This window comes from Malaclemys terrapin, chromosome 10 (assembly GCF_027887155.1).
Source record: "Malaclemys terrapin pileata isolate rMalTer1 chromosome 10, rMalTer1.hap1, whole genome shotgun sequence".
NCBI classification, from domain to species: domain Eukaryota; kingdom Metazoa; phylum Chordata; order Testudines; family Emydidae; genus Malaclemys; species Malaclemys terrapin.
Window position 1 is genome coordinate 14,155,969 of NC_071514.1, and position 21,189 is coordinate 14,177,157.

Consider the following 21,189-nt stretch of genomic DNA (forward strand, 5'->3'; position numbering starts at 1 on the left):
TTAACTCCAGGCACAACTCCTCCCAGTTTGACACCTCATTACCTGACTGTACCTATGGACCAGAAGGCTTAGTCAAAGAAGGAGTCCAATGGTAATTTATATAGTGGAGAGGCTGAACCTGAAAGTGATATGTCAGTTTTTCCTGATGGTCTAAGAAAAAGTTAATTTTTTTAATATAATCAGTCTCCCCGCCCCCCCGAAAATAAAAGCCTTTTCCATGGTGAAACCCAGGAAAATTCTACTAGGGGGATTTCAAAGCATCATCTCCCACCTGCCTCTCCCAGGGCAAACTTGTCTAATTGTTGATGTTTGAAAGCAGAAAAAAGAACACCATTTCATCTTGGATCAAATTCATGATGGAAGGAAATCTTGCAAATGTTCACACCTCGCTCTAGGTCAGGTCGTTGCCGCTAATGAGAAATTTGCAAGCAGCTCGTGCAGCAAGAAATGGTGTCTTTAGAGTGACTCCAGGGAAAAACAATTCCCCAAGCACCTGCTTTTTGAATCCTGCTCGCCAGAGAAAAGGATGTAAAGGGGGAAAAAAGTGACTTGTCAGAGAGCTGTTATCACTGACTAGCCCCCTGTTTGGGAAGTGATGTGTCTCGGCACTGCGGGATCTGAGTGACCCGACACACGCTGCAGATAAACACAGATCCCAAACTGTGGGAGGCAAGTAGACCAGCAAGGGGGGGCCTGAAGTTTATCATTTGTGACTAGTAATGGGGCCCGGCACCCATCCAAACAGATAGTTATCGCTCTGATGTTTGCATAGACATAGCAAAAGGAGAAGCGATTAGGAGGAGCTGCTGATGGGAGGGCGATGGAAATGCAGTGCTGCAGACAAGGCTCCATCACCATACAGCTGATGGCAGAGTCAACTTTCAGACCCTTGGTGGAGCAGGCAGAAAGACATGAACTAGGACCACTAAAAGGCTTCCTGTATTCGAAAGACCCAGGGTAAACCCCTATCTCTAGAGAGGCAGCAAAGTTTAGATTTAGCCAGTAGGGCTCGCTTTGGGTCTTCAGGTGGTCTTTCAGTAGCCATGTGCCCTATTCCATCTTCCCCTCAGAGAGGGTCTCTTCTAGTGTTTAGCAGAATGTCTAAAAATGCTCATTTTAACTTTAACCGGCCAACAGCCAGACAAAATCTAGACTCATGTCCCCTGTAGATGTCCCGGAGTGGAGAAGGTGTGTCCCAGACCTAATCATCCTCATTAAAAGTGACAGTCTAATATCTGGTGGAGTCAGTTCTCCAGAGGCCCTTGGACTTTGCATGAGTCTCCATAGCTTGCTTCTAAACAGCAGGCCAACAGCAAACACGTCGCGAACATTTGGGAAGATGAATGTGCAATGTTTTGCACAGGTTGCCTATGAATTCTCTCCTTTGAGGAGAAAAGGGAAAGGGACAGAGGATGGGGTCACGTAGAGATGGAGGTGACAATGGTTAAAAGTCACCCTGTCTGGATGTAGCAGTACTATTCCTAGCCCAACAGTACCAGCTTTATATGTTCAAAGCACTGTTTAAGGTTATTAGATGGGTTAGTTTGATTATCCCCATTTCACAGACGGGGAAACTAAGACAGGTGCAGAGACATTTGTGTGGTCTGGGTTCCAGCAGGACAGCTCATCCATGTGGGATGTATGCACGCTCATTTGTGTGCGTGTGTATTTATCTCCAAGGCAAATGCAAGAGTAGCTCATTAAGTATCATAACAAATGGCTTCTGTGATCATTTCTCTCACCCTTTGTGTCTCTAAAATGTTTGTGCGTGCTGCTTCTGGAAGTGCACTGAGCTCACAAATGGGCAAGTATTAGCGATGTAAAGAAGCACCTTGGATAGTCCCTCTCTGCACTCACTCAATTAAGGGATCTGTGTCCGGAAAGCAGAAAATGCACATTTCTTGTTAAAAGAGGTAACATTTCTGAAATCCATTAGACACACCATCGGATAAAAATGTGCACGTTTCCCGGGCACAGCTCTGTCACTGCACTCAAACGTGAGCTGGACCACTGCCTGCTGTTCCAGACCCGCCTCTCCTGGATGTAACTTGAGCCTGACCTGCAGCAACCCCTACTAGTCCCAGTTCTGAGCATGCTTCTGTGCTTATCTAGCCAAACAGTGTGGTGGGTATGTCGCTAAATCATGGCTTTGGGAATCAAGGGACCTGGGATCTATTCCCAGCTCTGTCACTGTGTCAGGCTCTGTGCCTCAGTTTCCCTATCTGTGAAATAGGAATAATAGTTATCCCTCTGAAAAGTGCTTTAAATGCTATGCCGAAAAAGATCATAAGAGTGGCAAGCATTAATTACCACTGTAATTGTGAACATCCGCGAGGTGACCATCAAACTCGATGCACTGATTGCTCTGAAAGCATTGTTGCAAAGATGGCAATGGAAGAACAGCCCTTCTCCCCGTGAGCAATAATGTTCCATTTTTATGGTCAGATCTGTCCCTCCCGCATTCACCCGCAGCTCCCACTGGGGTCAATGGGAGTTGTACATGAACACACAAGGGAAGTGCCTGGACCATAGGTGTTTGCTGTGCATTGGTATTTCCCAAATTTCCCCCCCTCTTTGGGGTGCACATTGAATGGCCTGACCCAGCTTTCTATAAAATACTGGGGTCCACCCCATTCCTGCACCTCCCCACCTGCAGCCCTCGCTATGACCAACATTTTACATGCCCCAGGTTGGGAATTCTGCTGGAAATAATTTACTTGATACGGGCTGCTGCTTAAATCCAGCCAACTGAGTGCCAGTGTGGGGCGCATTAGCCCTCCATGTAACCTTACTTTACTTGTGACTGATTCAAACCCAGGAGGAAGGGGCAGGGGTGGGTTGGGAGGAATTATGGGTTGGGGGCTCTTCTCAAAGTAAGAGCCTCTGTCAGGCTGCATTTCACAGACAGAAACCATGGCGTCACCTAGCCCTTCCTCTGCGAGGCCATGATGCTGTTATGAACAGTGGCACCCGAGGTGGAGGAAGGCTAGGACTTCCTCCTGAGAATGAGAAAGGTGGTGGTGTACCCTGGCTTCCAAGGTGGATAAGGGAGGCAAAATGACCCACCTCCAGGTCTCAAAGTGCCCGAAACATCCTGCAACAAGCATGCTAAGCCCCTTTCCATCATGTCTCGTCTCCCCTCCGCTCCCCAGCCCAAGATGCCCTGGTTTATCCTGTACCTCTGTGTTTGACAGCTGGAACCAGGGCTGCTTCCCATATGTGAAGATCTCCCAGAGGATCACCCCAAAGCTCCACACGTCACTCTCTGTGGTGAACTTCCGGTACATGATGCTCTCAGGGGGCATCCAGCGGATGGGCAGCATGGTGTGTCCTCCAACCTGCATGGGGACAAAGGCACAGGCAAATCTGGGTTATCAGAGCCATAAGAGAGGGGAAAGGCTGCACTTAGCTTGCCTAGCCTGTCTGAGCATACACATGGGTAGCCTGCACTAACTCCTCCCTCTTACCCCCACACACTCACCCATCAATGCAAACTAGCTAATATCATAATATGAGAGATCGGAAGTAAAATATAGAGAGATAAATGATCAGCTCCAAAGATTTCCCTCTTCCCAAACCTGACTTACAAAGTAATACAACAAAATGCCTAGAACGTGTTCAACTGCTGATGAAGCAACAAAAGGCAGGAAATATACAGTCTAAACCAAAGCACTATCCTTAGCCTTCCTGGGCCTAGATATTGCAGAATGAATGGCATATTCAGTTTAATGCCTGAAATACATAGAAATACGTACGGCAGAGGTATGTCGATGCTCTTTATAGCTTTCCTGCTGCCTAGGATAGCCTCAAACCGGTTTGGGCTCCTATTAAATAACTGCACAAAGGGGTGTGTACCCAGAAAACTGCACCAGGAATCCACTCAAGCAACTGCAGGTGCAAAACCACAGTCAGTGGATGAAGGCTTGACCTTCACACCCTTAGATACCACGGTGATGGGCGCAGCATAAGAACCTACTCACAAAGTAAAGCCTTCCCCTTCAGAATGTCTGAAATCTGTGGAGCCCTTGAAAGAATAGCCTGAGACTATTCCTCTGAGGAATACTGGGCAGGGGAAGCATTTCTGGGACAGAGTTCCCCCATCGTCAGGACATTTCAGTCCAACCGGGGAAGTACACAAGCCATGGCAGCAGGAAAGCAGAAGGAATCACCTTGTCCTTGCTAGAGATTTTTGTACAACTAAAGTCTCTGAGCAGAACCAGCTTCTCTCTGTTCTATCCTTCAATTCAGGAATCACCATCTGCAGAGGAATAACTAATTGATAGGAGTTTTGAACGGCAGGTGTTGAGAGCAGTGTGGCTCCATGTCTCCGGCATTCATCTCTTGCGAGGGCAGAGTGTCCTAGACTACCATTCCTTTCGTACTGATGCTGAGAGACTCCCTTCTGTGTGCGTGTGTCTCTGCACGCGCACGCTTGGGAAGCTCTTTTCATACTATTAGACACCGACCAGTGGAAGCACTAAAGTTCAACCACATGGCAGCTGGAATGAAGCAGCTGGAGTCTTTCTCGGTCTCTGGAGATGAGCAGAGGCAAAGACCGCTGCTTCTTGGGACAGGGGCTGGAGCGCCTGGCCTGAAATTTCAGCAACACGGGGCTGCCTGTGTGCTGCTGCCATTCGTGGAAAGAGGGCTGGTGTACATTTTTGTAAGTAACAAATGACATGAAGACAGTATCCTGACTCCACATCATTGGTTTCCCATTCAAAGAGAAACCATCCTTCCAGGCCTTCGGTTTCAGCTACTGTTCGGTCAAGGGGGCCACAGTACTCAAAAAGAAAAAGCTTTGCAAGTCCCTGCTTTCCTCACAAATTCTCAAAGCTCCCCTGCTTCATGAGATCGCTGCTAGTGCTAAAGCAGTGTCAGTAAAGAGGCAAGCTACAACACTAAGCTACAGAAACAATTTCATAGGAGGTGTTCAAAGTAAGTTATGACATGGGTAATACACATGGCAGAGAGAGCCCTTAACCAGGAAGTGGTGATCCAAACTTCCCCAGATTTAATGGGGTGCAGATCCAGGCTCTCAGAGTTCTGTCAACTGGCCCTATCTGTAGTTCAGTGGTTCCCAAACTTGTTCCACCGCTTGTATAGGGAAAGCCCCTGGCGGGCCGGGCCAGTTTGTTTACCTGCCGCGTCCACAGATCCGGCCGATCGTGGCTCCCAGTGGCCGCGGTTTGCTGCTCCAGGCCAATGGGAGCTGCTGGAAGCGGCGTGGGCCGAGTGACGAACTGGCCGCCACTTCCAGCAGCTCTCATTGGCCTGGAGCAGTGAACCACGGCCACTGGGAGCCGCGATCGGCAGGACCTGTGGACGCGGCAGGTAAACAAACCGGCCCAGCCCGCCAGGGGCTTTCCCTGCACAAGCGGCGGAACAAGTTTGGGAACCTCTGCTCTAGTGCTTAGTACAGCCTAATTTTACCAGAAGTATGATTCTTTAAAGTCTGAAAACTATCTTTCACTTTAATGTGCGCAGATGCTCAAAACTGCAATTGGTGAGGATGAACAGCTTATTGTATCTCCACACCTCCCAGTTAGAGATCCATCTTTGGCTGAAGTGCTCTCCATTTGCTGCCTTGAACGCCCAGGAATGCTATTTCTATTGCAACTGGAAAGACTCTTTCCTCTGTTCCTTTTAAATCTTGGCTGCGATTTTAGCTCTTTCCTGCACTTCCAGCTTTTATGACTTACTTTCCCTTATTTTGAAGGACTCCAAGGAAATTCTTTGTCAACACAACATGACATATATCCAAGTTAGTTACTGAAAATTATTTTGTGCTAATGTTTGGCTCCCCGCACTCCTTTAGTAGCACTGACTCAGTTTTCCAGCAATCCTGAAATCATTGCAGAGCTCTGTAAATCTGCCATATCTTGGAGCTTTTGGGAGATACAAGTAGTGAAATATACATTGTGTACATTTAACTTCCTTTTGAACTAGACCCGCGCCAGTCAGGAAGTTTGTGTGCCAGACCCTCAACTGGTATAAACTGGTGGGTAGCTTCACTGGCTTCAATGCAACTACAACAATTTATACCAGCTGAGGATCTGGCTGTGAAAGCAGAGAAAAGAACCAATAGTCCATCTCATCTCTAATGAGCCAAACCATGAGCCAAGGCATTGGCCGTCTCTACACACACATTGGGGAAAAATTACCCATAGAGTGAAATACAAGGTCAGCTGTTGTCCCAAGGATGTAACGAAAGAATTTTGGCTTAGTTCATCTGTTCACAGACATGGAGTGCCCAGGGGCTCCTCTCATCTCTGTACTTCATGTGCAATGTATTTGTTATTGAAAAAAATACCAATAATTCATTAGGAAGATGGACGTAGGCCATGGTTTCTCAAACAGGGGTCACTGCTTGTGTAGGGAAAGCCCCTGGGGGGCCGGGCCAGATTGTTTACCTGCCCGTCCACAGGTCTGTCAATCGCTGCTCCAGGCCAATGGGAGCTGCTGGAAGCGGCGGCCAGTACGTCCCTCGGCCTGCACCGCTTCCAGCAGTTCCCACTGGCCTGGAGCAGCGAACTGCGGCCAGTGGGAGCCGCGATCGGCCGGACCTGCGGACGCAGCAGGTAAACAAACTGGCCCGGCCCGCCAGGGGCTTTCCCTACACAAGCGGCGACCCCTGTTTGAGAAATCCTGACGTAGGCAAAAACAAAAGACGCTGGAGCCCAAAATATGCCCAATCTAGGGCTGTAAGTAAGGGTTTCTTGGGAGTTCTGTATTTCAGAAGAGTAGCAGTTTTCAGCGGGTGCAGAGTTAATGTAATACCTGCCATTTGACGTTTTCAAGGCACAGCCATTAACTCCTCACCAGCTGCGTACCAGGTTGATTAGGGATATAAATGATAATCCCCACTTCACAGATGGGGAAACCGAAGCACAGAGAGGGGACAGGACTTTGCTTGAGGTCTCACAGTCGGTCATGGCAGAGCTGGGTATTGAACACAGGCGTTCCTGGATCCTGTGCTCATTCTACTATGTCCCGCTGCTTGCTAATGTTGCAAACGTTATAATCTAGAATTGAGAGCAGACAGATTAGACTGCATAGGCTACAGTACATAAGCTGGCATGTGGCCTGGATAACAGAAGATCCTTCTAACACCATGTGCTGGCTACAACAGGCATTGCCCTTTGGGGGTTCTTCCCTGTTCTGAACCCCTGCTTCCCACTGTATAATCACATAAGCATGATTCCCAGGCTTGTGCACTGTACCTGGGACCACCTGGAGTAGCCTCCATTGGCAAAAGCACCGGAGAGAAATGAGGCTATTAAACAAACCTGTCTACAAAACAGACTTTATTTTTCCTTTTGCAGAGCCAATTTACATTTCATGTCCTTGGCTCTGGAGAGAATCATTATGTATATTTATAGGGAAGATGAAAGTTTGCTTCAATCAATCCACAGTTTGCTGAGACAGAGCCCAGGGTGGCAGTTTCCTGCAACAACAGTGATCGCGCAGGCTGACTCCTTGTCAAGAGACTGCTGCTTCAAAATCATTTCTGAACGATTCCTGTCGCTCTCTTCTCCACCCTCCACCACTCCCACCCAGAATCAGACACAGCAGAGCTAGAAAAGAGCTCTTCTGAAATCCAGACCTGTCTACCTGGGGCAATGCAGGATGTGCAGCCTTTAAAGTCCCAAACGATGCAATTCCCACAACTCCCCTTGAGAGACGTTCTACAACCTGGTTACAGGTTTCATTCTCAAGAAGTTTATCCTGACATTCAGCCTAAATTCTTCCTTTCTTCTCCTTTGCTCCTAAAAGAACTCCCCCTCCTCCTTGCTATTCAAACTAGTGTGTATTATTGCCACTAATTACTTGTATAACTATAGCACCTAAGAGCCTTAGTCATGACCAGCACCCCATTGTGCTAGTTGCTGTATAAACACACAACATATTTGCAGCCTTCCCGCCGAACCTAGCCGGACAGCTTTAGCTCTTACTTTTTCTCTCTAAATCAACCTCTCCAGCTTCCATATCCTTTCCATTGCTCTGCACAGGGCCGGCTCCAGCATTTCTGCCGCGATTGGTGACAGCAATTGGAAAAAAAAAAAAAAAGCTACGATCGGCGGGCGGCAGTTCAGCGGCAGGTCCTTCGCTCCTAGAGGGAGTGAGGGACCTGCCGTCCCTGAATTGCCGCAGGTGCTGCCCCTCTCCCTTGGCCACCCCAAGCACCTGCTTGTTAAGCTGGTGCCTGGAGCCGGCCCTGGCTCTGCTCCTTCCAATACTATCCCGGTAACGTGATGCCCACAAATGAATGCAGCCTGCGGTGCATTTGCTTCAGAGCTGTGGAGAAGTGTCTTTTGATAAAATAGCCATCTTAGAATCAGGATAAACCACTCTCAAGGTCAGGCACTGTTCTATAATCGCACATTTCCAATGGCCCAGAGCACCTGGCCTTTGCTTTGGGGCCTCATTACACATCCAAGGCAGCAGATTGCAAGATAGCAGGCCACTCCCGTAGAGTGGCTTATTGCCGTATTAGAGCTGAACCTCAGGGAAATGGGGGAGGTTCATGAAAGGCCAGGATTAATGGCCATTAGGGAGAGGGATAATTAGTTAATGCTAGTACAGCATTTTGAAGATGTAAAGCTATATAAGTGCTATGTATGATTATTATTATAAGGCTCCAGGTTTGACTGCCAGAAAGGAAGCCTGGTGTCTGGGGAAAGAAGTCTCCTTGTCCCCGCTTTCTGAATGACATCTAGCTGATTAGGAAGGACTAAAAAGACATGCCATCCCAAGTGAGTGTGGCCATACAGCAGCAAGTCACAGAGAAGCTTGCCAAGGTAGTGCAGTGTTTCAGACAATGGGGCGCTTGGGCACCTACTCTCTTAGACGTAGCCCAAACTAAAGACAGGCCTGGGCCAAAACCCTAGCCCAGAACTCCCGTTAACTTTGGATCTAGGGGTTTTGGGTTCTGATCCCCACTCTGGAGATAAGGGCCAGCTGGTGCGTTAAGATCCAGAATCCAACTCCTCCAAACACCCTCTAACTGAGCCTGACCCAAATTTGTGATCCATGCCCAGGAAACCGTTTAATGTACACAGGGGATCGCTCGGAAGGAGGAAGGGTCACTTGGCTGGCATTCATTTGGGAGGCCTCTGCTCTCGTTGCTTTTGCTGCTGCCTCAAGGAAAAGCTACTCAGGTCTGAGTCACAGAAAATGTGTCTCTTTAAATGAGGCAGTTTTCTGGTGAATTTTGCCTTTTGTGTGCTGGAAGGTTAGATGTTGTTTGCTTGGTTTCTTCCTGGCCAACGTAGGGGGAATTAGAAAACTTGGTGCCATCTCCCTGCCTGTTTGGTTTGTGAATGCCGTTGAATTCAGCAAATTAATTCCTTTTAAACCTGGTGACAGGACACATGCTCTGTGGTTGCTGTCTCAACTCCGGCTGTGTGTGTGGGTCAGAGCAGAGCTCTCCTTCAATTGCAGAACTGGCTGACTTCCCAGGCTGGGATGGAATGGAACATGTGCGCATGTCCTTTAGAACCTCAGCACCAAAAGCACCTGAAGATTCTCACCTCTGGACCTTCTTCCAACAACCAGATGTGTGTCCCCATCAGGGCACGTTCATTTCTGCTGAGGACAATACTTACTGTTCAATAATCTAGAGCACTCTTGAGTAAATAAGAACTGCAGGTGCCTGGGTCATCTTCTGAGGGGAAGTAAGAGCAGAGCGAATACAGCTGAGATGCGGGGAAAGCCTCTGCATTTGGCAAAAACAACAAGGGATGCTGCCATCTGCCCACCACAGCAGGCTGTGATTTTGTGAGTGCTCACAAGCTAAGCAGGGTTGCCCTTTGTAAGGATTGGGATGTAAGACCCCACAGGAAATTCCCAGTGTTGCTGGAAATCCAGAAGGGAGCAGTCTTCTCTGGGAGTCAGTGCTGAATCCAATGCCTTAGTGTGACGCTGCTGGAAGTGCCAGCTTTCAGATTAGATGTAAAAGTGAGACCCTATGTTCATTAAGGATTCCAGGGCACTCTGTGGAAGGACAGGGTGTTAGCCCTGATGTCCTGGGCTTATTTTCAGCTACATTCTGCTTCTCTAAATATTCCCTGCAGACATTATACTTCTTTTTTCTTTTCTAAACTGTCTTGTTGCTTTGCTATTAAACAGCTGGCATGTTCCACAACAGAGGTAGCTGCATTTAAGTGCACGTGTGTGTTTGGATATTCATTTGGAGTTGCGGGAGATGGAATTCCATTTTACCATGTATGCAGTTTATACATGATGAAAGGCCCTAGAGCAGTGGTTCTCAAACTGGGGCTGTCGCTTGTGTAGGGAAAGCCCCTGGCGGGCCGGGCCGGTTTGTTTACCTGCCCCATCCGCAAGTCCGGCCGATCGCGGCTCCCACTGGCCGCAGTTCGCCGCTGCAGGCCAATGGCAGCCAGTACGGGCCCGCGCCGCTTCCAGCAGCTCTCATTGGCCTGCAGCGGCGAACTGCGGCCAGGGGGAGCCGCGATCTGCCGGACCTGTGGACGCGGCAGGTAAACAAACTGGCCCGGCCCGCCGGGGGTTTTCCCTACACAAGCGGCAGCCCCAGTTTGAGAACCACTGCCCTAGAGAAATGTAAGACGAAGGAAACAATTCCTTGTTCCACTCCTTTTGGAAAGAAAAATCAAATGGAAAGGATCCCGCTCAATAGAGAGGCTGCTGTTTGGTACCGGAACATCACTTGTCCTTATAAATGTGTGGAAAAGACTCGGAAAGACTGCAAGGCAGATGCGTAACTCAGTGTGGTCCAGCTCCAGATCTGGGCTCTGCTGCAACAGAGGCTCCAGATTCATGGAGGCAAAGCCTCTGAGTTTCGTAGAAGTTCCTAACGTAGGTCCTCTCACCAGCCCCATCTTGCCTTCAGAGTTGCACGGATCTCTCCTGTCTGGACTCACCAACTGGAGGGGGAGTATCCTGTGTGATTATGAAGGCCTTGCAAAGCAATTCCCCCGATATTGTCACAGCATCTCCAGATTGGGACCTCCTGCTGCTGCTCTACTTCGCAGTCCATGCGCTTTCCCCTTCAACACAATCTCTCACTGCAAATGTCAGGCTTGTTGCTCCCTGCAGAGAGCAGATCAGACAGACTGCCCCCGCTCCTTTCTTCCCCTGCTTTAGCCCTTCCACTTAACCTAAATTCTTTGCTGGGCACAGCTCAGGCCTACAACAGGGGAGAGAACACACCGCACTCAGGGCTTTTAAGCTCTTGTTCTTCATCCATGATCCAGCAGGACAAGCGAGAGACTTGGGGCCTTGTGACTTCGCTCATTCAAATGGTCCCAGCTGCAGCCAGAGTGGAGAATTAACTATCGCCTTCCCCCCAAAAAACAAACAAACACCAACTGATTTTCTTCAGCCTCTTGTGTCTCCTTGATGCAGCTGCTTTGCATTCCCTCCACTGCCCATGGGGATGGCAGTCACCGCCTTTGCATTAATCTCCAGTCTCTCTGTGTAACGATTACACAGCCAGCTCTGCACCCTCGCGGCTTCACATAGCAGGCTTTGCGTCCTGCCTGGGTGTCAGTAGCTGCAAGCAGCTTATATCTCATAGGGCAAAAACTGGGCCCTGTTCACAGCTCTCAGTGAAGTGCCCTGCACAGGTTGACCATGTCTGCGTTTACAAATAGGCACAGCCTCTCCTCACCAGACAGTAGCTGGCACCTGTGTCCCCCTATGTGTCAGGATGCAGTGCCCTGGCTGTGAGGTGAGGAGAGGAGGCTGGAATCACTTCTGCTGGAACCAATTGCGCTTCTCATAAGGTGGATGTAGAGAGCTGGATGTACCTGTTAAGAGGCAGGGGGAGCTGACCAGATAAAGTTACTGCAAGGTCGGGACGGGGGCGAGACACGCCTCCTGGAGGCAGATGGACTATTTGTTCCTGACGGACTCGCATTGTGTGTTTAAATACAAGTCTAAAAATAAAGCCTCCCATTGACATTGTTTTTTCCATACTTCATTTAACAATCTGGTTGGTTTATGACCCGTAATTCTGAATCAGGTGGAATTCAGCAGTGTAATTTGCAAGCAGGGACACCGTCCTTTTCACCCTTCCCCCATCTTTGCTCCTTTGAGTTTGTTTCAATCCCACGGTTTTCAGCATTCCTAATGAGCCATTAACAAGCTGCCAATTACTTATGCAAATGAGAGGAAGCAGACATGGAGGGGTGGCTGTAGCTAGAGGTAAAGTCTGCTGCCTCAAAATGGCCTGAGATAAATCATTACTATCTAAGAGCTGCCTGCATTCAGGATTGTTCTCTGTTATTACCTGCTGCCTAGAAATGCCAGAGGTAACACGGAGAGTGGCTACAAAAAGGGAAATAGAGGATTAAACTCACAGATATTTTTAATTATGTTTGCCAAGAACACAGACAAGAACTCAGTGTGCCCAAGCCACAGCTCAACCCTTCCCTCATGTTCCCCCAGAGCTCAGACATCAGCAACTACTGCTATGAAGGAGCTAGGCTAATCACATGCAAATATGCAAATGAGCAAGATCCAGCACTTCGCTTTTGCTTCCAAAACGATGCCTCAAAAATAGTACCTTCCGAACACGTGTGGAGTTTTACACATCACAGTCATATTTTGTTCAGCTGGGGAGGCAGCTGGTCCTACAAACTGTCCAGGTGCAGCCCGGGCACAAGCCAACAGTGAGGAAAGCCTTTCTCAGCTCTGATTTGCAAAGTGCTCAGCACGGCCACTAGCAATGCTACCAACTTCATAACCACATCTGCTACTACAGACACCATGTCCCAGGCACTGCCCAAACTGCGCACAGTAACAAGCTGCATAGGTGGACAGAGACACCTAATATCCATGTAATGCAGTGTTTCCCAAACTTGGGACACCACTTGTGTAGGGAAAGCCCCTGGCGGGCTGGGCTGGTTTGTTTACCTGCCGCGTCCACCGGTCCGGCCGATCGCGTCTCCCACTGGCCGCGGTTCGCTGCTCCAGGCCAACAGGAGCTGCTGGAAGCGGCGGTCAGTATGTCCCTCGGCCCGCGCCACTTCCAGCAGCACCCATTGGCCTGGAGCGGTGAACCACGGCCACTCGGCGCCGCGATCGGCCTGTGGAAGCAGAGAACAGGCCGGACCTGTGGACGGGGCAGGTAAACAAACCAGCTCGGCCCACCAGGGGCTTTCCCATCCCAAGTTTGGGAAACACTGATGTAATGGAATGTCTTCCAGCTGTATCCAACTTTAATAAAGAGGTGTGGCCCATGGAAGCTACTGGTATCAGCATGTAATGCTCCATATTGACCCAAGCTACTCGTGGTCCCAGTGTGTAATTCTCCATCATGCGCTGAGAAGCTAATGTTGCTTGGATCAAGATGGAAATTTGCATGAATGTCCAGGGGCAGCCCCTGAGGTTTAGTGATAAGGGTTCCTGTGAGGGACACTGGAGAACTCTGCAGGCCATTTTGGCCTGCTGACCAACACTTTGGCTACCCCTGAAATTATCTAACCCCCTCCAACCACCTTCTCTTTTGCTTTACGCTCTCCCAGCCTCATTCTGGCATGCAGCCAACTGACATCTCTTTTGGGCCGCATATTACCAGCTTTCAGACTGATTTTAAAGTCTCCCATATCTGCAAGATCATACAAGCGCATATGTTTTGGAGCTGGCACTACATCATCACGTCATGCGTTGTGGTATAACCTGACAGTGACCTGATAATACAGTGATGGGTGTGTCAGGGATCAACAGCTAATCAGATAGACGGGCGTTAAGTCAAAACAGCAGGCTGCAAGCAATGTCTTCAATACGTTTCTCTTTCTACATGCATCATCTCGGGGCATGAACTTAGGTGGAGTTTTACGTCAATAGATCCTTGCTCAGTAATATGCAAGTAAACTCACAAAATGGGCTGAGATATGAAGCTCAAAAAACTGCAGTGATAAACAAATTGCACGTACTACCACTACATGCAAAGACGGTGTCATCTTGGTATCTCTTAATCTCTCCTCTCCATTACCCCTATCTCTCTGTCCTGCCCAAGAAACCCTCTCTGGAAAAATCATGTCCATTTTTCATCTGCAGCCAGATCCATTCCTGACTGAAGAGTATACATGATTTAGACAAGGCTCCATTACTTAACTTCTGGATGCTGGATAATCAGTTCAACTTCCTTGGCATTAATCATAATAATATTCAAAATTCATTAGGGTTGATTGTTTGGAAATCTATTTCCTATTAATGTCAGTTTCACTGAGCTCACGCCTGGCAGCCAGAGACAGAAATGTCCTGGCGGCTTAAAGACAGAAATTTAATACAATGCAGGGCCTGGGAACCCCATGATACATAAATCCCTTTCTATATGTGAAACAGTTACTCTGGAGGGCGACCTGAAAGCTGCCAGTGTTGAACCCAGCTGTACTGCAATGTTGGGATGTTAGCACATCATGCTGCAATGGAACATCACAGAGCCATAGAAATGTACGGCTAGAAGGGATCTCAAGCGGTCATGTAGTCCATCCCTCTGTGCTGAGGCAGGACCAAGTATACCTAGACCATCTCTGACAGTTGTTTGTGGCATCCCCAACACTGGAGGTTTTTAAGCACCAGTTGGACAATCTCCTTAGGTAACCTGTTCTATGGCTTAACTATCTTTATAGTTAGAAATTTTTTCCTAATATCCAACCTAAATCTCCCTTGCTACAAACTAAGCTGATTTGTCCTACCCTCGGTGGATACTGCACCAGCCCATAATAACTTAATAAACCCATTGGGTCAGATATTAAAAACTGCACACACGTAACTCTCATGCATACAGTGGCGTGCCTAAACAGCATATGCAGTTTCCTAAATTGTGTGTGCAAACAGGAGACGTGTGCAAAAGCGTATATACAAATTAAAGGACGATTTCAAAAATCTGCCCCTTATTGTTCTGCAAATGTAGCAGTAGCTTCAGCCTACAATATAGGGGTTTAGTGTTTTCCCAAGGTGAGGGATCCTTTAGAAATATAATAGGTAGACAATCTCCATTAAATCAGGACCATCTCATCAAAATCCATTTAGTCACATTTAGTCAATCTCTTATGGGCCAACACGGGACAGTTCCTTACTGTACCTCTGCTACTGGTTTGTCCTCTCCAGTCTATTTAAACATCTCAGGTGATGGTGCTTTCACCCCTCTTAGGCTGAGAGTCTCACTCTGTTTTAGAACAGTGGGTTATCAGCTTGAAAACCTCAAAGAAATATTGAGTAACTTCAGACTGAAGTTGCTTTTGATTCCTGGCCTAGTCAAGTACCAGTTATTGGCAGAGAAGGCATGGATGGCATGTCAAACAAACATACTACATCCCATGTCAGAATGAAGATCTCAACATTCAGGACTGCAACGTCACACCCACTAATGATGCGATTAAACTAGTCAATGCCATTAGGGGAGCAATGCCTGCTCTGACATTGGTCAATGGGGGAGAAGCAAAAGGAAGGCAGAACCAGGAGTTAAGGCACCGCTGGAGAGGATTTGGAGCACACACATTTTAGACACTGTGATGATGCAGTGATTTGATATGTGTTGCTAATGGCTCCACTTCCTGAGGCCAAGCAAGGTGAATGCTCTGCACTGGATGGAGCTCTTTTCTTGCACGTCCCAGACGCTATAATGCATGGGCAAAAAAGTGCTGGGGCACAGAAACAGGAGACTCCCGGAGGTGACAGCACCCACAGAAAAGTGGAAGCAGAAGGGGACAGTTGCTGGAGGTGTCTGAGTGGGTTACAAGAAGGCAGCAGCAGAAAAATGGAGACTTCAAAGCACCACTAGGGGGAGCAGTAGCCCATGCCGAAGATGGATCTGGGACTTGTTTCTGGAAACAGTAACAGGCTAATTTTGAATTTTGGGACTACAGTCCCCACCCTGTCCCTTTCTATCCAAGCATTTGTCGTCAGAGTGACTTGCAGTTCACTGTCCTGATTGGTGATGTCTCCAGAACTTCTCGATAGACCAGCATCCACGGTGTCCAGTGACCTGCTTATCCTAATGGTCTATTATTAAAACACTTCTCTGCACTTTATTTGGCAGAGAAATGTTTTTTTTTTTAAAAAACTAAACCAAACCGAGGAATATGCTGATGCCTGGGTCCTAAATGCCATGAGCGCTAGGAAGAACTAAGAGCCCATTTCAGATATTGCTGTCTGACATCTCCTGCACCACTGGCTCCCTTTCCTGAAGCCAACCGGAGGTCCTGAGCCATCCAGCCCCTAAGGGATGCATTGTGCTAAACCCACCCCCCGGTGGGACAGAAATGAAAGCTTTTGCTGGAAGCCTGTGTTGCCCCTGGATGGTCAACTGTCTTAACCAGATGGATCTTTCGGATGTCTCTCTGGACACCATCTCTCCATTAGGGTTAGCCACAAGAGGAAGGACGGAAGGAGAGAGAGAAATACAGAAACCGCTAATGTTCAGCTGTGTCTGGTGGGAGGAATGACACAATGCAGATATGCATAAGGCATCATTTCTTCCTAGATTATATCCTTGCCAGGTCATTTACTGAGTGGAGAAGTGACTTCATTGAAGCTCCTCTGAGTTACATCAGCTGAGGATCTGGCCCTATAGTTATGTTCCAGGAATTCTGTATACGTGTGTATTACACACATGGAGAAACACACACTGGCCACATATCTAAACACACACCAAACTAAAAGATGTTGTACCAAAGGAATCAGAGTTGGAAAATACCTGCTATGTCCCACTCAGTTTATCACTCCTTTGCGAATGGAGGACTGTCCCCTGAAGGACATTTTGATGGCTTCAGTTCTAAACATCCCAAAGGGGCTTCCACTGTTTCCCATGTGCAAATACTCCACAGCCAAACACATCTCACTGTCATGGAGATTTCCCTGATGTTCACGCTGCCTTTCTCTTCTTATCTCCATCCCATTGCTCCTAGTGATAACTTCCATGTACAGCCCTAAATAGCACTTCTCTGACACTTCTGAAAATCTGCCGCTTTCCAATATTTGCAGACTGTCATATCCTCTCCCTTCGTCGTTGCTTAGCCAAGCTAAACATAGTTAGGCCTTTTAATCTTCATAAATCAATGGCCCCTCATGATTTCTGCTGCTCTTCTCTGAAGTCTTTTGGGTTTGTCAATAGCTTTCTGTTAACGTGGTGCTGTGGCACGGAGCCTGCCTGCACAAGGAAGTAATATCTGAGGTACGCCTGCAGTAGAGACCTATCTCCCTGCTCCTTTATGTGATTGCTCCATACATACAGCCTCAAAGTGCACTGGCCTTTGTGTTGCCGTATCACACAAGCTCTGTGGTGAACTTCCCCGTCACATGATTCAAAGAGGACAGTGTTTACCCCAAGAAAATAGGATGTGACCCAAGGGGAAATGATACAAGTGCACATTACAGGGGTTCTATTGTGTATGGGACAGAACTGGTTCCACGTGAGATGTGTGATGTTAATGGAATATGTGCTTTATAATCAAAGACTCTTTCAAACTCTCTCGCTCTCTGTTTGAATTTAATGCCAGTGAAAATGAGGAAAAGAAACTAGTAACTAGAGGCAGGCCCAGTGTGGGCAGGTCCAATGTGGCAGATACTTTTGCTCTGCCAGTCCACTTCAATCCTGATCTGCAGGAACACCTGGTATTACAGTCATGGGCCCTGACATGCTGCTACTGAAGTACCTCAGTTCCAACCTGCAGCACACCCTGACCTTCCAGTATTGCATTCTCCTAACATAGTCCTGCTGGTGCTCCTCAGCCCGGACCTGTGCCGTATCCCGCTAATCCAGTCCTGTGGCTCTGTCAAAGCCCTGGGCCTCATGTCCTCCAGCTCTGCGGATGCAATTCAATCCCGAAATGCAGCAACACCTGCTGTTCCAGTCCAAAACCTCCTAGCACACATAGTCTGTATCTCCTTCCATTTCCACTGTGTATCTCAGAAACCTTGGGTCTGTCACTTCTCTCTCCTCTCTTCTACATATGGCCTCTCTCCCCACCCCACCCCAAATCCCCCTGGCCCCATTTGAATTTTTAAGCTATTTAACATCCTCCAATATGTGCATAATGAGGTTTTTCGCCTGCCCTCTGCTGCCATCCCTCTGCTATTACGACACCAGGTGCTGAAGTGGTAACATGTTGTTTCAGAAGCCTTGCACTGGCTTCCATGTGTTAGAACTCTAATTACAGGGTAACTAGTGACCTTATAAGTACAGGGTAATCTACTATATAGCACCAGGGTAAATTATCTGGGTATTTCTGTCTTCTTCACTACAGCCTTATCCAGAGATTGAAACACGGCCAGTTAAATGGTAATTAATCTCTGAACCTCTTAGCACCTTCCCATTTCGGTGTTCAGTAACCTGCAAGAGTATGTTATCTCTGTGCAGTGTCAGGGGACTGGCCGTGTTGCTATCATTACAGAGCAAGAGTCAGCGCTTTTTAAATGCATAAAGTTGCTGTGTCAAGACTCTGCAATGCTGTCAGTGAAGCATGAGGTGGCTGCAGCACGACGCAAGACACTGTCTCCATGTCAGCGCCTTGGGAAACAGTTTATGAGTTGGCTTCCAGAGCAGCTCCTGTTGGCTGGATCTGAGGGTGCTCGGCACCCCTGAAAAGCGGCTCATTCATGTCCATGCACTGAGACTCATCCCAACAAACAACTCAGCTGTGGGACAGGGGGGGTGGCCCTGTTCAGGGTGGTGAAGAGGAAGGGTTTGCTCTGTGAAGCGCAGTCTGACTGGACACGTCTGTGCGTATGACTGCAGGGAGGGGGAGTTCCTCTGTTTTGAACTGAACTTTCTGAGAGGGACAAATCTGGGTTTGCCTAGTGATACCTGGAAGAAGGAAAGGGTGTGTGTGGGGCGAGCGAGGGGTCACCCTTCCTGATGTGGGAGAAAGGGGTTCAAGATTTCACACAGCCTCGTTTGTGAGGCGGTGAGGACACCAGCTGGAGAACTCTATTAGCCTTCGAGCAAGGGGGAGCATTGCTAGTAACCACCACCTTTGTTCTCGTGCTCTGTGTCACCCTCTGAACTCATCAAAACCAACGATAGAAAGACCTGGGCGTTCTCTTTGGAAAACCTGAGGTAAAACGCTGAGTGGACCAGCTGTCTCCTTCTCTGTTGAAACTTTTCGCCTCTGCCCACACACTGTGGGTCAGTCTGAAAGCTTCTGCTCCAGTCACCAGAGTTAATGCTGCCCCTCTCAGAGCCAGGTACATTATACCCCAGCCATGCCTTATGGAACTGCCTGCACTACAGTGCTCACCCCAGCCGAAGGAACCATCCCGCCCACAGAACCCCCACATACCGCCCCCACCAGTTGATACACAAATGCCTCCAATCCACTGATGCCAACGGGTGCTCTGCATGTGGATCAGGGATTGGTGTTTGATGCATATAAGGCCCATGGGATTTTTAAGGTGACTAAGGCTATTTGCATGTATTTTAGACCCACTTAGGTTGCTCCCTCTGGAGCACTTACAATTTAAATAGTAATGGCAGCAATTATTTTCAGATCATAGACTAATAAAATCTTCTAACTTGTTGGAAGGATTCAGCCGGGTATAATATAGCTCTTATGACTTTTAAAAAAAGTTTCCAGGCCCAGTTTTCAAACATGAGCACCAAAACAGAACGCTCAAATCCCACATGCTGATGCTCCCCTCAGCCCATAGACCCCAGACACAGAATCATAGAAACGCAGGGCTAGAAGGGATTTTAAGAGGGCATCTAGTCCAGCCCCTTGCACTTAGGCAGGATTACATAGTTAGACCACCCCGACACACGTTTGTCTAACCTCTTCTTAACCATGCCTGTTTTGGGTGAATAAGTGTCAATTTAAATAACTGAATGTGGGACTTAGTTCACATAGTGACTTTGCACACAGCCCTCTGAGCAAATTGCTCTAGTAGTCTATACCAGTGATTCTCAACCAGGGGTACACGTACCCCTGGGGGTACTCAGAGGTCTTCCGGGGGTACCTCAGCTCATCTAGATATTTGCCTGGTTTTACAACAGGTGACATAAAAAGCCCTCGCGAAGTCAGTACAAAATAAAATTTCATAGGACTTGTTTACACTGCTCTATATACTATACACTGAAAAGTAAGCACAATATTTGTATTCCAATTGAGTTATTTCACAATTATATGGCAAAAAGGAGAAAGTCAGCAATTTTGTAAGCAAGTAGTTTTTAAGTGAGGTGAAACTTGGGGGTACGCAAGACAAATCAGATACTTGAAAGTGGTACAGTAGTCTGGAAAGGTTGAGAGCCCCATGTCTATACTGTACTGCAATGAATTGGCGCGCGTGTGTGTGTGTGTGTGTGTGTGTGTGTGTGTGTGTGTGTGTGTGTGTGTGTGTGTGTGTGTGTGCGCGCGCAGCATTGCTCTCTGCTGGATGGAATGAGCACTACAGTGTGTCATAGGCCCTTTGCTATTACAAGCTTCAGGGGACTCTCCTTTAGCCAAAGTATAACCTTAGCTCTGCCCCCTGTACCTCTGCAATGTGATACCATTTTCAGTTACATGATCACACACTATTTTTTCACAGGACCCCTGCTTCATGCAATGTACATGCTGGAGAATGAATGAGGCCAGGTTGTGTAGTGACTTTTCTTGGGACCTGAACATCTCACCTCATTCACCGTGGATATTGTATGGTGTATCATGAATGAAGGTGGTATCCATAGCATCCTTTCCTCTTTCACTGCAGATGTTGTATGGTGTGTAGTGAATAAGATAGAGGCCCCCTGGTAGAGAAGAGATAGCCTTGTGATTACGGCCATAGCTAGGGACTCCCAAGATTTGGGTTCTGGTCTTGCTTGTGCCACAGATTTGCTGTGTGACCACAAGTAATTCCCTTGATCTCTCTGTAACTCTGGTCCTCATCTGTAAAATGGGGAAATAAAACTTCCCGGCTTCAGAAGAGTGCTGGGCAGATAGAGATTTGTGAGGTTCTCACACACTGCAGTGATGAATGACATAGAAAAAGACAATAAAGAAAGAAAAAAAATCTCAGTGTGGAAGTTGGATGGTGTGCAGCAAATGAGACATGGGGCCACACAATGCACACTAAGAAATAATGAACAATTGCCTGTGTTTACTGAGCAGTGTCCTTGCAGGAATAATAGCTCACAATCATATAATTAAAGACTGTAGGGTGATACATCGGAGTGTAGAAGTTAAGGATGCATAGGCAGTCTTGACCTTTCCAGTGCCTGAC

General features: G+C 47.9%; 1 protein-coding gene across 3 annotated transcripts in view; it reads right to left on the reverse strand.

Annotated features, from left to right (window-relative positions):
- The window catches only part of NTRK3 (neurotrophic receptor tyrosine kinase 3), a 345,792-nt gene that overhangs the window by 21,126 nt on the left and 303,477 nt on the right, over positions 1-21,189 (reverse strand). For 2 of the 3 annotated variants that reach the window (XM_054041827.1, XM_054041826.1), the window contains one exon: positions 3,180-3,338. In XM_054041827.1, coding sequence (XP_053897802.1) covers positions 3,180-3,338 — 159 coding nt within the window. Of the gene's footprint in view, positions 1-3,179; positions 3,339-20,602; positions 20,717-21,189 lie in introns of all 3 variants that reach the window. The other variant, XM_054041829.1, reaches the window with a different exon arrangement.